The sequence below is a fragment of the Pavona decussata genome, unplaced genomic scaffold, assembly GCF_977016875.1.
Source record: "Pavona decussata unplaced genomic scaffold, jaPavDecu1.1 SCAFFOLD_71, whole genome shotgun sequence".
Lineage (NCBI taxonomy): Eukaryota > Metazoa > Cnidaria > Anthozoa > Scleractinia > Agariciidae > Pavona > Pavona decussata.
The window spans coordinates 2,623,291-2,640,474 of NW_028145490.1; the positions used below are offsets into that span (position 1 = coordinate 2,623,291).

General features: G+C 39.9%; 2 protein-coding genes and 1 pseudogene across 3 annotated transcripts in view; 1 reads left to right on the forward strand and 2 right to left on the reverse strand.

Moving 5' to 3' along the window:
• The window catches only part of LOC146477319 (von Willebrand factor A domain-containing protein 7-like), a 166,008-nt gene that overhangs the window by 33,243 nt on the left and 115,581 nt on the right, over positions 1-17,184 (reverse strand). The gene's annotated exons all lie outside the window — the stretch shown is intronic.
• On the forward strand, positions 4,017-8,163 carry LOC146477323 (uncharacterized; annotated as a pseudogene). The gene is made up of 3 exons (XR_014865387.1): positions 4,017-5,246; positions 5,979-7,210; positions 7,548-8,163. The product of XR_014865387.1 is annotated as an uncharacterized LOC146477323 (transcript).
• LOC146477324 (uncharacterized) lies at positions 14,351-16,128 on the reverse strand. The gene is made up of 2 exons (XM_085113514.1): positions 15,819-16,128; positions 14,351-15,702 (listed from the first exon to the last, which is right to left on the reverse strand). The coding sequence occupies exons 1-2, from the start codon at positions 15,919-15,921 to the stop codon at positions 15,026-15,028; spliced, it is 780 nt and encodes a 259-aa protein (XP_084969640.1). The 5' UTR covers positions 15,922-16,128; the 3' UTR covers positions 14,351-15,025.

Below are 17,184 nucleotides of genomic sequence, written 5' to 3' on the forward strand. Positions count from 1 at the left end.
TCTTTTGTTCCTTCTCACCTGAACCAGGCAGATTGGTTTTCCAGGAGACTGTCTCGTTCGGATGCTATGCTCTCTCCGAAGTCTTGGGAAATCGCCCAGCGTCGGTTTGGCGGAATTAATGGCCATGATCTTGATTTGATGTCATTAGATTGCAATGTTCAACTGGACTGACAAGGGAACTCGTTAAAGCACTTTACGCCCTACCCTACTCCAGAGTCATCGGGTGTCAATGTTTTTAACCAAGGCCTCTCTGTTTGCGATGGTAACCGCGTTAACGCCTACGTTTCCCCACCATTTTCACTTATTGGGCCTCTTGTGCGTTTCCTCGCATCAGTGAATGCAGTTGTTATGATAGTAGTACCATTGATGTCCCCCTTACCCGGGTGGCGGCCGTTATTAAATGCCTTGTCCAGCCACAATGTTTTGGTGGCCGAGAAGGGATCACCGGATACGCTCCTTTTCCCTTCAAAGGATGGTTTTATTCCTGGCGCCTCTCCATATAGCCTCTGGGCATTTAGGATTGGGAAAGACATGTCGTAAACTGCCTAACGGGAGAAACCTTTTTTCTCTTTTCACTCTTTGCCGTTGGTACCCAGACTTTTCCAGCCATCTGTGTCGTGCCCGGCTTGTTCCAAATCCAATGATTTTGATTTTCGCTATTGTCAGAGATGTGGCTATCAGCGTCAGACGAAGTCACATACAACTTTGAAGAGTCTCAAGGCCCCTATTGTCCTCTGTTTTATAAGGGGGAGAAAGAAAACTTTGGTTACTAGGCAACAGGCTACCCCTTATCAAAAACAAAGAAGTGCTTTAGAGATGGAGTTTCCACAGTTCTTAGAATCCACCTCGAAGAGGGACATTTGCTCGGCAATACCTGACGACGTGATTGACTTCTTGATCTGGAAGGATAATTTTGGCAAGACGGTGGTACATATTGATTCCTGCCCTTTTTCGGGTGAGAAGAATGCTTCTTCTTGTGTTTGCCCTAAGCCTTTAGCATACGGCTCCATTGACTGGATAATGGAAATTTAAGAGCTATACTCAACAAGTATGGGAGATCGGCAACTGATAGTCTTTTCCCTGGGATCACCAACCCCGCAGCTTCACCACTGGTTAAGTCCTATTTATCAGCTGTCAGAGAGGAACAGCTCGCCGTAAGGGTCATGCAGAGACAGGCTGAACCTTTCTTTCTTCAGGATTTGGTGTTTTTATATTCAGAAATAACTAAGCGCATGAACATACTTGTTCGTTCTTCGACACACCTATTTGTTCTCGCAAGAGATCAAGCCTTTTTTAAGGTGCAATTCTTTAGTGACGACAGGGCTGGAGAACTCAGACGAATGAAAACAAAGGAGATTCTCTATTTTCCGAAAAAAAAAGGCTCTACTCTTTAACCATACACTAACTAAGTCGCTGCGAGACGGCACTTCAAACGTTTTTGCTCTCAAGCGTCATGCGGACCCTTCCGTCTGCCCGGTGACTGCAGTTGAGGTTTACATTAGCTTATGCGACCTTTTGAAGATCTCTATCCGACAAGGATTTTTGTTTCGGCCCCTCAGCCCTTCTGGAGAAATTTTGCCAGCACCTTTTGAGTCGGCCGCGGCTCAGGCGCGGCTCTCGACGTATGTTCGCCAAATTCCAGCTTTTGCTAATCGGAATGTTACTTTACATGGTCTAAGGAGTGGCTTTGCAATTTCGCTCGCTATTGCCGGAGCGAAGCTTGATGCGATCATGGATCACTTGGGCTGGAAGTCCTCATAGACTGCGCGTCATTATATTAAGCTGAATCAGGTGCTTGGCCTTGGTGGAGCGGCGGACACCTTGTCTTCGTTCGGAAGTAGATTTAGCGAAAGCATACAAGCAGTATAATAACCTACATGGTTTTACTTTAGCATTCAAAGCATGATGTTTGTTTCAGGATGTAAAAGCTTGTTTATCCTTTTTTCCCAAAGCATTCTAAGGCTTGGTTTTGTTGTTTCGATAGAGGTAGATACCAGCGAATGTTTACAAGGAGTGTCATAAGTTTGCATAGTTTATAATAGTTTTCGTAGGTTCCTTTGATCTTGCCTTGTTCACTTTGTTTTTGTGGCAATAAATTTTGGAAATGCGTTCAAGGCCTGAAATAGTTTGGCATGGTTTTCTCTATAGCATCTATGATGGTCATGTTGAAATATTAGTGAGGGTTGGGAAATTAGTTGGGTTGAGGATGGGTAAGGTTGGGGACTTGGGGGACTTATTTTGGTATGATTGTTTGGATCAGCCAGCCAATTCCACGGCGATTGCGGGGCGCAGTCTGGGGTGACTTTTCCATGACTAAATGCTAATGAGTATGCAGGAGGGATAATGAACTATTCATACTTTATTAATATTCATTAGCCCGCGTGCATAGTATATAAGCATGCGTTAATTATTCATAGTTGTCAGTTTTGCCTAACTGTGGTTGGAATCGTCCCACCCACCCACCCCTTCTGCTTACTCTATTAGCACCTCTCAGGTTTTCTCCAGCGAGCTTGCTCGTCTGGGGTGGCTTTCCCACAACTAAATGCTAATGAGTATGCATGAGGGAATAATGAACTATTTACAATTCAATTCATCATCACTAAAAATGTATTTGGAAGTTAAAATACGGCTCTTGAATGCGAAAAAAAAAAAAAAAAGAAAAAAAAACTCTTGTTAAAAATATAAGCGGATGATATCGGTCATTTAAAACAGCTAAAATTACGAAAATTAAGAAAAGATAAAATAAAAAAAACCTGAGAAATTCGTTCTCATCCTAAAATCTAGCCAGTTGTTAATCGATTTCAAAGTCGGTATCTGGAATCTTCAGCGGTGCTCTTCGCGTACAACGTGAGCCTCTCAAGCATAGCAGCGCAGACCTCAGGAGGGCGAATGAGACTTTGGCGCGAATCCATGACATTGTAATACCGTAATTCTCTCCCTTCTTGGTCGATAAAAGTTCGACCAGTCTACTATGATATCTCAAGCATTCACCTGCCATTTCTCCGGTGGTAGTAAATACCAGTGGAGTGAAGGATCCTTGTTCCACTTCTAGCACCCTGCTGGCGTACATTCTCTTCTTCTCACTCTCATGCAGGCGGTAGATTTATTTTGGGGCCAGGCCTCGATAAGACTCTGCGTTCGGGTAACAAACCTTTACATCAAAAAAGGCATAGCCTTGCCGATACCAGAAGCCACGAGCGTGAATGTCGAGTCGGGCATCCGCTGCTCTGTTTTTACCGGGTGTTTTTCCGTTGATCTCCTGAAATACAGGTTCAATTTGGACATCATTGCACACCATCTTAAGCATTTCGGCTTCCAGATCACGCAGTTCATTATGTCTTTGAATAATGAAGCCTTCACGTCTGCATACCATGGCGTGGTCTACATAAAAAACATCTCCACACACACAGGCAGACGGGATGTCGCTTATTTGCCAATCATATCTCAAATGAATGGCGTCTTTGAATTCTCTTTTGTTTAAGGTAAAACTCCACCTCTTTAACAGGAATGAAGTTAGCCAGATAGATGCCCCTTTCTCCGCAGCAAGGTCGGTAGCTCTTTTGGTTTGTTCAGGAAGAGCATTCTTTACTTCCTCTAGGTTTTCCCTAAGGCACGCACCCTTATCTCCACGGTTACGTTGCTGCAATGTTCTAATTGTATGGTCATCGGGGGGCTCATGCGTCTGGGCCACTATCTGTTCGACTAGCGGTTCAGTAATCGAGGTTGAAGCTTCATATTCCGAGGCTGCAGTTTGACATGGGTTTGTGATCCTAAGACCACCCATACTTACAGGTAATGCTAACAAATCACGTTCAGCTGGCGTGCATAATAATAATAATAATAATAATAATAATAATAATAATAATAATAATAATAATAATGACGATGATGATGATGATGATGATGATGATGATGATAATAATAATAATAATAATAATCAATAATGATTTTTTGAAACATAAGTAAGCGAAGATTAAAGTTAAGGTACCTGCCCAGGCTAATTTTGGTCATTTTAAATGCAAAACACTGTTCATAGTATGTCCCTGGATACGTTAAAAGCTTCAAAATATTAATGACAAACTTAAATGGTACACCAAAAAAAACCTTTTTTGTGTGTCAGAGACCTCCTTGTGGGATTTTTGAGTTAATCATTAACCTATGCCTAAAATTATAATTTGCATCTTTCTCCGTAATAGTTCAAAGAAATCTAAAAGCAAAAACGTGCATATATAAAGATAAATAAAAGTAAGTTTTCTGTGGTTGGGGAAGACCTTAGTTGGAAAATCCTTGAAATTATTGCAGTAGGACTAAAAATTAACTTCCAGGGACTGGAACATTTCGTCATTTGCATGAACGTCTTCCCCCAACCACACGTTTCTTTGTTATTACCTTACGAAAGATCCTGCCAAGTTTGGGGGAAAACGGGCTTTTCGTTGATTCATAAAAACAGAAATTTGCCATTCCATTTATGAAATTTTCTGCATAAAAGGCACGTGGAAAGGAAAACTTGAAGCAAATATCACTAAAACAGTGGCTAAAATGCTTCGTTCCGATTTTTGCCGCCATATTGAATTGATTTCCGCTGATCAATAGGCCTGAAGACGTAGGTTAGCCTCTTTCTACCCTCTCCCACCCTGCCTGAAGTTGTTTTCTTGATCGGTTGCTAAGGAACATCATGCTGGGGCCAATCACAGCATGCATCATATCCGGTAACACAAGTTGAGCAATTCGTAATATGGGACCGAAGAAGCTATCGAAACGCGAACGAAAGAAATTACTAAAAGAAAAAGCTCAAAAAGCAGTGAAAATAAGAGGAGTTGGAGTGGGAAGTAGACAAAAGTTTGCTTTGGCAGCTAACTGGAGGGAAGAGCCATACAAGAGCAGTGATCGTGAGCGAGGTGTTCGCAAAAGACTGAGCTTTGTCAGTCCTGGGAAAACGAAGTACTGGTCACAAAAAAGTGTTGAGAAAGAATTGGTTTCTCGTAACCTAGAGGATTGTCTTTATGACAAATCGGCAAGTTCTACGGAGGATAACTCAGATGGTGATGATGAAGACTACTGTGAGGGCGATAGAGATGCGAAAAAGCGAAAGCTTCAGTCATCTGATGAGCCGGATGAGTCATCAGACAAGAACAAAGGCTGTCTGGAAATCGAGAGGCGATTGTTTGTCTGCGAGTCCACACAACTTATGGATATGGTGGAACAAATAAATGCCACGTCTCAGTGTTCAACTCCTGAATGCAATGGTAGGTAAATTCATTTATTTGATCGAGTAGTGAGCCAAATTTTTCACCGTGACATAACTTCTACGCATGCATACTAGCTCATACTTTACAAATAGTAAGTAAAGACTTCCACAATGCAAGCCATTCAAACAATAGTCTGATTTTATCCATGCTTGTTTGCAAAACCTATATAAATGTGTAAATCCTCACTCACTGCTGAGTTTACTCTGTTATATTTATGTACTGCTATGGTACATTTGCTTCTTGTAGGACTTGTAATCTTTTACTCATCATTATATGGCTGTGTGTTATCTAAAGAGCTCACTTGAATGGTTAATTTTAGTTCAGGTGAAAAGACCAGTATTTTGTTCTACACTCCTCATTTTCCATTATTATACATACATTCAGTTGCTCCCTGAAAGGGCTTTTTAGCACCAATATAGTATGACCATATCAAACAATTTATCTGAGAAATAAAACAATTCACCTGAGATCGAAAGTAATGAAATAAACTATGTTACTTTTCTACAAGATCAAAGAAAGCTTATCAAGGTTTACCTCACTGAAAGAACCTGTGAACTTTTTTTTTTTCGCTATTGTTTACTTGGCTCTATTATTTCAGACTTTTTGTTTTGTTTGTGTTATGTAAACAGTGAGTTCAACAGGTTCTCAAGTGTACACCAACGATGAGCCACTAATTACCAGCTGGTTTTGTTTTATACACTAATAGGGAGAACTACATTCTTTCAACAGGTTTTCTTGTTGTGGCAAAAGTTGAACCAACAGGTCTTGGGGGGTCCATGAATGTTACATTTGCATGCAATGGATGCAAACTGCGTACTGTGAACTTTTGTGGTTCAGCCCTTGTTGAAGGCTCAAAGCGGACAGTTGTGGGACTTGCTCTGGCTGTAGCATTTTTTATAACTGGTCATGGCTATGCCAAATTTTCCAGAACATTAAGGCAGTGTCTTGGCATTAGCTGCATTTCGAAGAACCCATACTATGAAACCATAAAGCTGGTATATCCTAAAGTCACGGAGATTTTGAATGGTATGTGTGATGAAGAGAAAGAAAGGATGAAAGAAATGAACAATGGCGAGTTGGGCAGTTGGAAGAGGGCAGTGGTGACATCAGATGGTGTATGGCATACAAGGGGCCATTTCAGCAAAAATGGCTCCTTTATCATTAAGAATTACTTGACAGGTGGTTTGCTGTGGTATGGTGTATGCGGGGTAAAGATGGTGTTTTGGAGGATGAATTGTTTGAGGGGACGGCCAAGTCCATGGAGGGTATACTTGCAGAGGAGTGCTACAAGGAGGCAAGGGATGAGGGCTGTAAAGTGGAGGTTGTTTGGCAGGATGGAGATTCGAGCGCAGCCCTGGCAGTGAGCAAGTTCCATAAAGAAGGAAAAGTGTACAAGTGTGGTGGGCATGTTGGAAGAGCCCACTACAACAAGCTGAAAGAGGTCTCAAAGAAAAAAGTGTTTTCTGCTGATATCAAGAGGAAATATAAAGAGAAGTTCCCCCAAGTGGAAAGTGTTGTGTGCAACACATAAAACACAAAGCTGGATGTGGGTGTCTCAGGGACAACTTCCTGACAAATGCCCGCGTAAATCATTTCTGCTGCCTTCAACAGTCCAGTACTCCCCAAGAGTATGCAAGGAGATTGAGAGCTCTAGGAGAATATCATTCCAGGGACATCCATGAGTGGGATGGGGGTGAGTGTGGATTTCACCCAAAAATTGTATGTTCCTGTAAGAAATGTAAAGAAGATGAAGAACTGCAATGTCAGGGGAAACCCTACAAGACAAAGAACCCTCTTACCTGTGACTACCACTGGCTGCAATATCGCATTGAGTGTGAGCGCCGTGCAGAAGATGCAGATAGGGTGATCCATCCAACCATGGGGAGAGGCCATTCGAACTTGTGCGAGGCACATTTTACTGTCCTGCCTGACTACCGTGCTAAGGATCAAAATCTTTGTAGGTAAGTAAAAGAGTCCCAAGCTCATATTCGGATGATTATATGGGTTACTATCACAACCTTCAATTGAAATAATTAGCATGGAAAAAATCTTTTGCTCTTCATAGGTCTAAGCTGAATTTTTTTTTTTTGCTGGATGATACCTTTTTAAATTCAAGGTCCAATTTGATGTTGAAAATCTGGAAAATGTCCGAGCTTGCATGATCAGTTATTAGTTGAAGGTTTTCATGCAATAATTCTCAAGGCAACTAATGATACCAATTTATCCCTTCAAGGTAAATTGTAAAGGGAATCTATAAGTGTATAAGTCATCAATTGGGTAATTATTCTTTTTTCTTAGATTACACTACATTACTTCAACCAACTGCGGTTTCTGCCAAGGAAACATGTCCTGGTGCTATAAAGTCAGGGGGCGGAACTACCACTGGGTGATTGACCTTTATGAGATGCTGAATCTGCCTGTCATCCCTGCAGTAATTGAGGCCCTTCAGAAGGCAGCAGTGGATCGCATGAAAGAGATTGAGAAAGGAAAGACAGACCACAGGAAGAAGACACGAATCCAGATGAAAGTGGCCCGGGCTGAGGATCAAGAGGCTAGGAAGAAGTGGGTGAAGCAGCAAGCAGTCCGTCATACATACGGAAACGACCAAGAAGATGATGATGCTGAGGAAGATGAGGTGGATCCTGCACTTATTGTAGCAGCAAGGGCTGCCATGGAAGAGACAGAGGAGGATGATGGGGCCATACTGGTAATCAGTGGGAGAACCTGCCGATGTGGCTCCAAAACACACAAAAGAGTATCCCATTCAGACTGTCCCTTGAACCCCAAAAATAAAAACTAATGAAGGTTTTTATGAAAAGGAGGGACTTCATAATTCTTGCATGTTTCAGTCGGAAGGGATTTTTTTCGCATAAATTCCAATCCTAGTTTTGACTTCAGAGTTTCCTTTGCTGCATCTGACATGGTTGCAATTGAAAATAGACTTTATTTATTTACTTCGAGCTTTTGTATAAGATATGACATAGCATATAAAAACATTGAAATATTATGTAAAAAAAATTTTCTCTCATGGAATAATTACATATTTTTCTTGGGTTACATTTTTCATTAAATTAATAAAGCTTGATCATTTCATCTATCACATAAATAGTATTGCTTCAATAATAGCTTTTTAAGTTTTATTGCAGACCGGAATAGAATTTGACATTTTAAAATATGTGTCTGGGATCTACACATTTCATCTGTAAATTGATTCAATTTTCACATTTGTATGGTTTGAAATACTGGGTGGATACTCAAACATTATTTTGGAGTTGAGTCATGTTTTTCTGTTTGATATCTTCTTGATTATTCTATCATAATTATTCTTGATATAGAGGGTAGCCATAGAAACACCTGACTACAGCTGTAACAAACAAACATTGATGTATTATGTAAAACAAATTTTCTCTCATGGAAAAATTACATATTTTTCTTGGGTTACATTTTTCATAATATTAATAAAGTTTGATCATTTCATCTGTTACATAAAATTAATAATATTGCTTCAATAATAGCTTTTTAAGTTTTATTGCAGACCGGAATAGAATTTGACATTTTAAAATATGTGTCTGGGATCTACACATTTCATCTGTAAATTGATTCGATTTTCACATTTGTATGGTTTGAAATACTGGATGGATACTCAAACATTATTTTGGAGTTGAGTCATGTTTTTCTGTTTGATATCTTCTTGATTATTCTATCACATTATTCTTGATATAAAGGGTAGCCATAGAAACACCTGACTCTTTTTGACCAGAAAATTTCATGCAGTTATTTAGGTTTTGCTAGCTTTTCTTTTTGCTGGGGGCCATTTTGCAGCACCAAGGTCTGATATGTTCACCTTGTAGACCTGAAAGCATAAAATGATATTGTATGAGTTTCTGTACTTTCAATTATCCTTTTCTTACCGAACTGATCCAACGTATTGAGAGGCTAAACATAATACATGTAATTCAAATTACTAATTATCTCACCTTTTCATGGGTTGGATCTGGTCGGTCCACTAGTCTGCCTGGGATTATTTCCCTCACAACCCTCTTCAGGGAGGGAGGGAACACATAAGTGGGCTTATCCCCAACATGGGCCCCTAATGTCTGTTTGCTTCCAAACTAGAATGGAGAAAGAAAGAAAAAACATACCAGAGGTGTTGGAATTGCGATTACAAATACTGTAATTATGTTAGAACGAACACTTGCAATTGCCAAAGGACAACAATGAAATTCCCTAACTTGGAAATTCCACGACTACAACTCAAAAAATCCACGATTTAAGCACCAAAAAGAGGGAATTACTGCCTTGTATTTGTTCACAAAATGATTTGTAATTGTAATTACAAAGAAACGGAAAGCAGGGGTTGAACAACAATGACATGTAATCACTTCAGGTCAATGGTATGAATCATCAAGCATGAATTCTCAACCTTGAAAGTTACAACCTACCCATAACTTTGCCCATAAAAGTCTGTAAATTCGTGAGCGGGCATCCTCTGCCTTTTCATCTGCCTTCAAGGAAAAGTCCTCCAGCAGGGAAATTAATCCCTCTGGCACGTTGAAACTGAAACAAATCACAAAATTCAGTACAAGAAAAGTATTTTAAGCGCAAAAAGCTCAGAAGACATTAACCTACCCATTTCGTGTAAACTCGGCTCGAAAAGCCTCAAATGCGGCTTCTTTGGATGCTTCTTTGAGAGCCGTACGAGAAGAATCTGCTACCGACTGTGCCGCCATCTTGTTTAGTTCACACTCCTCCAGAGGAAAACCGCTGTCCGCAAATTGGGGACTGGTGTTTTTTCTTAGTAACCGACCCAGATCCTTTGTCGGTCAATGGAGTCAACTTCCGGTAAAAAACGCAATCTTTGGCAAGCCATAAATCATTTAGAGATGTTTCATTGGAAACAAAAGCACATTTTTTGCATATTAGGCACCATAAGTTATAACCTGGCTAAAAAGTATCCAGATCTGAAAACATGAAAATTGGCCTGGGCTGGTACCTTAATCGCCGACGTTTCGGCGTCATCGTGGCACCATTCTCAAGGCAAAGTAGATAAATTAATGCGAAGATTTGATTTCTATACTCTACAGTCTCTAGAAATGAGCATATTACAGCGGTTTCCAATAACACGCGACCTACCGTCTGTGACGCGGTTCTTTCCCTTGTGCGGTAAAATTAAACGAACAATCGTACAAAACCCTTCCCACAAACCCACAACACACTAAAGACTAAGTAATACTACAAATTTAAGAGTCATTGTCTGAGAAAACCAGGCAGAGGTGAAAGATGGGGGTCGGCCGATTTCCTTCAAACTTTCATCATTTAATGTCTGTCCGAAATGATAATGAATGATGCTATTAAGCAATTCTCCTGCTGTTGCGTTTCGTAGTTTGACCACCCCCCTGGTTTTGACCCTCACTGACCCTGATGTCACGCAAAATATATGCAGAATTTGAAGCTCAATAAAATATATTTCGCGTCATTTCTGGGGACTCATATCGATTGCTTGTATTGTTTACCGTCTAAGAAACGTTGTTAAATGAAAATATCCCGACTTAACATGAAACTTAATTTTTTATAGAATTTTGCAATTTCCTTGCGATCCGGCGAAAATGTCTTGGTCCAAATGTGAGGCAATTTCGAAACTGTTTTTCTCAGAGGTGCGGCGTTCCTTTCCGAAAATTTCAAGAGATTTTTTAAGCCAAACATCTGTTCTCCCAAAATCAGCAAACTCTAACTTGAGCTATTAAAACGCGTTTGCATGAGCTACGCTCGAAGTCAAAGATGACTCGGTATTTTTGCTAATAAAGTTCCACAGCGCGTTTTTCTTTATTTCATCTTCTTCTTCTTTTTTGGTTTTTTCTTTTTTGTTTTTGGATAAGTTCGATGAAAATATCCGAATCTCCGAGGTAGAACTTCCCTGAGGAATAACATCAAATTGGTGTTAGCTCACACTTGATTTGATTAAGCGTGACATGTCACGGTAATTGACAATTGCCAAACGTGGCCGCGAGTGTAACCAACATATCCTGCATACACTCTCGGCCACCTCCACGAACGCGTTGATGGACACAAACAAAAATCGTCGTCTATTTGTAAACACCACTTGAGCGAACATAACTCGAACGTACCTCCTTGTCCTTCAGAACAATTTAACGTGCTAGCTAAATGTTCGAACAAATTTGATTGCTTAATTAAGGAGATGCTTTTCATAAGAAAACTTAAACCATCCCCGAACGTGCAAACAGACTCGATTCGCGCAAAGATATTGGGTGCTTTCCATTATACCAAACCGACCGGTCCCAGACCAGTGGGACTGACTAAGGTAAAATGGAACGGCGTCCGAACGATCCAGGGTCCGACCGAATTGATTGTTGGGCAATGTCGTTCCCATTCTCTCGCGTTCTCTTTCCGACCATTATGGCGGACGAAGTGTTGCTTCTTCACGAATTTGAGGACTCTGAAGTCTTACTTGACTTGTTAGAAGAAGAAGAAGACTTTCCAATTTTGGGTGCAGCTTGTTGCTTTATGCGTAGGAATCTAAACAGAGTAGCTGGTTATTTTGAAGCAACAGTGAACATGTATTCCCCTGGAGAATTTCAAAGCCATTTTAGACTCTCACGCGGTTCATTTGAACAACTCTGCCGAGAAGTTATAAATACGGACCGCATTCCGATTACCAATAGAGGGAGAGAACATATTCCCCCTGAAAAACAGGTTCTCGCCTTCGTTTGGATGATGGCAAACCAAGAATCGTCACGATCAGTAGCTGATAGATTTAACATAACCCTGAGCAGTTTGCATAGGGTTTTGAAACGTTGCTCTCGTGGATTGACTGACCTATGTGGTACCTACATCAAATGGCCAGACGGTAAGTCTTATGTACACGGACCGTCACCCTCAGTATTACGAACATGTTTTGAAAAAGTGTTTTAAAAAACAAATTGGTAGCTAAAATTAGAATACCCTGCCACTAACTTTTTAACTTTCCTTTAAGTCCCTTCACGTTACATTTAAACTTCAATGTAAGTGTTGTGGTTCAATTCACATGCTGAGGACTTAGAAAAACAGTCAATTATGCTTTGTTATTGTTTTACACCAAAGCTCAACGCAGACAGGAGATATCCGCTGCAGTTGAAGAAGCAAGTGGAATTCCAAATGTTATGGGAATGATTGATGGTACCCACATTTCCATTAGAGCGCCAGTAAAACATCCAGAAGTTTATGTGTGCCGAAAGAAATTTCATTCACTAAATGTACAGGTTAGTTCTAACCTTAGTGAACAAACAGAAGCCCGCAAAATGCTCCAAAATTAGCTGTTAGAACTATCTTAATGCCAGATTTCCTTTAACAATTTACAGGTCATTTGTGATGAAAATATGGTCTTACTGGATGTCCTAGCAGGGTGGCCTGGGTCTGTTCATGACTCCAGGGTGTTGCAAAATTCTTCAGTTTTCCTTGAAGCAGACAACCGCTTCCCCCATGACACTCACCTATTAGGGGATGGAGGTTATCCCTTGCATGTGTAAGTTTAGTTATTCACAAATATCGGTTGGGCTATGTTTTTTAATGATGAACAGGAAAATATACCCTGTAAAAAGTAAAATGCACAAATGGCAAATGGGTTTGTCAGACTGGTAGACTTCTTTTAGTATGTGTGAAACCACTGCTCTCGCTGTCTTAAATTATACAGAAAACCAGTGAAAAGAGTTGGTCTTGTAAAGGAGAACCATTTTGCAGGCATTGAATACCACTGAAACAGCTACAGCTGTAGTCCTCTACTGAGAGTGCTGTGCCTTTGCATCTCACCATCCTACAGACTTGTATTTTAGAAATGTCTAGACATGCAGTGCATTTAAAATAAATATCAAGTGAGAAGCAGTATAGGGAAAATCTACTTTTACTGCAGTGTTGTAACAAATGGCATCTTATAAAATTTATGATCAAAATCTGACATCTCCCCCTCCTCTTACATGCACCAATGATTCATCGATTGATCTTGTGTAGTTTTCAACACTCTGCATTTAGTTTGTAAATTTGTAATTTCTTTTCTCCAGGTGGCTAATGACTCCATTTAGAGACAATGGCCATTTGACAGCAGACCAACGCCAATTCAATTACAAACTTTCCTCTGTACGACAGACAGTGGAAAGGTGTATCCGGCTGCTAAAGGGAAGATGGAGGAAACTGACATTTCTTGATCACTTAGACATTGAACTGATGGTGTTGATAATAATTTCAGCATGTGTCTTGCACAATTTTTGTTTGATTCATGATGACTTTGATGAAGGATACTTTGGTGATCAGGATGAAGATGATGACGAGGATGACGATGATGATGATGATGATGATGATGGAGGGCATGGTTTGGCACACCCACTCTTAAGGAGAGCTCAACAAAAGAGGCTGCACATCATGGGAATGTTGCATTAAGCAACAACAGACTATTGTCTTCCTTTTCATTAAAACATTATATTTTATTTTACTGAACGAGCAAGTTATTTTAGTGGATATTGCTTTTGCTGTTTCCTAAATGCAGCTGTTTGAAGTGAAGAACAATACTATCATGAGCAAAGTCCCTTGTGTAATTAGAGTTCATTCAGTCTACTATACATGTCACCTTGCAACCAAGGCCTCTTTTATTGAGCAGAGCCTTTCTTTTGCTCACTTGATTCTGCCTTATTGAGTAAGCAAAAGTAAGGCTCCCCTCACAGGGTGTATACATATACAAATAATTATTATTTGTATAGTCAGATTGCAATATACTCAGATGTGTGCCAGATTAGCATCCTAGGAAGAGATTGAAAACCAAGTGAAGAAAAGACAGAAAAAACAACATAATTTCAGTTATAAATTTCATTTTATTTTGACAAACACAAGGTGACGCCAGAGTAGATTATTTTGGTATGACCATTTTCCTTTCTTTTGAAGGTTGCTAGAAAGACTTTTATTGTTTTAAACATATTAAAGAGTTGTCTGATTAAGAGGTCTCATTGCTTTATCTGTATCAGGAGACAGTATTCTGTAAAAGTAGGGTGTAAAATGCTGTAAGTCTTTTTCCTGTTGATTATTGCCAAATTCACAAAAATCAATTAGGAATTTCTGCCACACACTTCTTGGCTGCCTATTTAAATATAAACAGTTGTCTAGTTTAAAATTTTTGTTCTTTATACTGTTAAGGCTAGGCCTATAAAGAGTTTTGTTACCTATCGCCCAAATGACCAAAAAAAAAAGACAAAAATTGCATTTTTAATAGTTAATTAAATGGCACAACATCCTTTCTTCCCCGAAAACAAATGTATTTCAATAAAATTTATTTCTTAAACAAAGATTAATATTACCTGCTGTAATTATCATTGTAGATATGGATTTAATGTGTGTTTTTGAAGCCTTTACTTGGACCCAGACTCCCACCTGGTTGTGACATTTATTTTATTTTTTTTTTTGTTTTGACCAGCCGACCCACTTTTAAATTGGAGTTGATGGGAAACAAAACACTTTATGGGCATGGCCTAATATGAATAGACTGTTCATTTACATGTATTTCAGGTGTCTTCAAATACTTGCCTTTGAATGCTATAAAAAAACTTTCATTACAATGGTTGGGTTACTTGTAATACCAGAATTTTAAACATTTTTGTAAAAATGGGTTAATAACAAGAAAAACACAACATTGTGGAGATCACCAAGGAACCCATTAAATCATGATTCTGTGATCGTGAAAGACTTCGCTTAAACAAACTTAGACAAAGTTTAATACAGTCACTGTACAAAGTATTGTCCTATTTCTTAGAATCTTTAAGATAGGAGAAATAATCTGCAAAAAACTGCTTCTTTACTTGTTGCATGGACTTAAGGATATTTCTTTTTTCTTCCTCCACCTTTTCCCTTTTCGTGCTGTAATCTTTTAAAAATTCAATCATTTCAGCTGCTGAGGAGCGGGATTTCCTCTTCCTTGTCACCCTTTTCTGCTGACTTTTTCCCTTTGAATTAGTTCCGTCCCCTTCTCTATCTTCAGAGTCAGAACTGCTGAGATTTTCATTCACCTGTGACGAACACCCACTCATTGACGAGGAACTAGAGGCTTCATAAATGAATACGGGCTTTACGTTTGGGTTTTCACCTACACACTCCTCCATTTCTTGGTAATACTTCCATGTTTTCTTAGCTCTCCCTGTTTTACTGTTGTTGTCCTCTACTTCTTTCTGTTTGGACTCTAACTTTTTCCATTTCCTTAAACATTGATCGACAGTAACAATCAGATCGGAGTGCAGATTAAACTCCTGGGCAATTTTTTCGAAAATCTTCTTCTTTGATGACTTTCCAAATTCGTCTTTGAACTTCATGTAGCTTGCAATAAGCAAACGCACGTGTTTGTCCTCCCATCTTTCCAGGGCCGAACTAGTGGACGGTGTTGGATTCAGCTCGCATTGACTATCAAAACAGTAAGGGTCACATACTGCAAAGAGAAAAACGCGGGAAAACATGTCAACATTCGGAAAAGTCAGTAGTATATCTGTCTTCAAAAACTGATAGAAGGCAAAAGACATAACAAATAAAGGTGCAGTGCTGTACCTGAGCCTTGTGTGCAACTATGCATGAGGAGACTGTTCAGATCTGGCGTCCTAAACTTACAAATACTGCACTCGTACATATTAACTTCATTGCCATCCGCCATTTTGGCTTCTGGGTGGTGAGGAAGAGCGGGACTGGAAACAAGAATTTCTGAAAATGGAACGCCAATTTTCGGTCGGACCGGACCCAGTGGTCAAAGAGGACCACCTTTTGAGGTGGACCACTTTGACCGGAAAATTTCCACAAGGACCGAAGCGTTCCATTTATTTCTCGACCGAAATTTCCGGAAATTTTGGCATAATGGAAAGCACCCATTCACTTAAAGAACTTGTGATCCATTGTTAACATGCTAATTCGTAGAGACTGTAGAGTATAGAAATCAAACCTTCCCATTAATTTGTCCACTTTGCCTAATAATAATAATAATAATAATAATAATAATAATAATAATAATAATAATAATAATAATAATAATAATAATAATAATAATAATAATAATAATAATAAATAATAATAACATCAGCAAATCACCAAACAGAGCACTTTCATGGTGGCAGGCGAGAGGTCCACGGAGGAGTTAAAAAGACAACATCAAGCTTCAAAAATTGCGTCGGTGAAATCGAGAATGGAAAGTATTGATTCCACTCTACCCTCGGATCTGCTGCGGTCAGTTAACCAATCGAGAGACAAGGGTGCGAGCTCGTGGCTTACCGCAGTACCTCTTGTCGATCAAGGCTTAGTGCTGAATAAACAAGAATTCAGAGACTCTCTGCTTTTAAGGTATAATTTTCCCCTGTCTGATTTACCAAGCAAGTGTGTTTGTGGGGAGAAGTATACCGTCTGCCATGCCCTGTCATGCAAAAAGGGAGGGTTCGTGGGGCAGAGACATGATGGCGTCCGCAACCTACTTACCTCTTTTCTTGGTAAGGTTTGCACCAACGTTGAAATCGAACCACAACTACAACCTCTCGACAATGAGCAATTCAACCTCAGAAGCGCGGTGACAAGTCCGGAGGCAAGACTGGACATGAAGGCAGGGGGCTTTTGGTCTCGAGGAGTTACAGCATTTTTCGATGTCAGAGTAACGCATGTTAACTCCAAGTGTAACCAGGGAAAAGCAACATCGACAATCTTTAAAGAGCAGGAAGAGGAGAAAAAGCGGAAGTACCAACAGAAGGTGCTGGACGTTGAAATGGGAATTTTCACTCCCCTAGTTTTTGGAACCAACGGTGGGATGGGAGCCGACTGCAATTGCTTTCTCAAACGCCTAGCCGAGAAGCTCTCAGAAAAGAATGAGGAACCTTATCACATTACTATCACTTGGATTAGAACATTGCTTTCTTTTGAGATTTTAAGGTCGGTACAC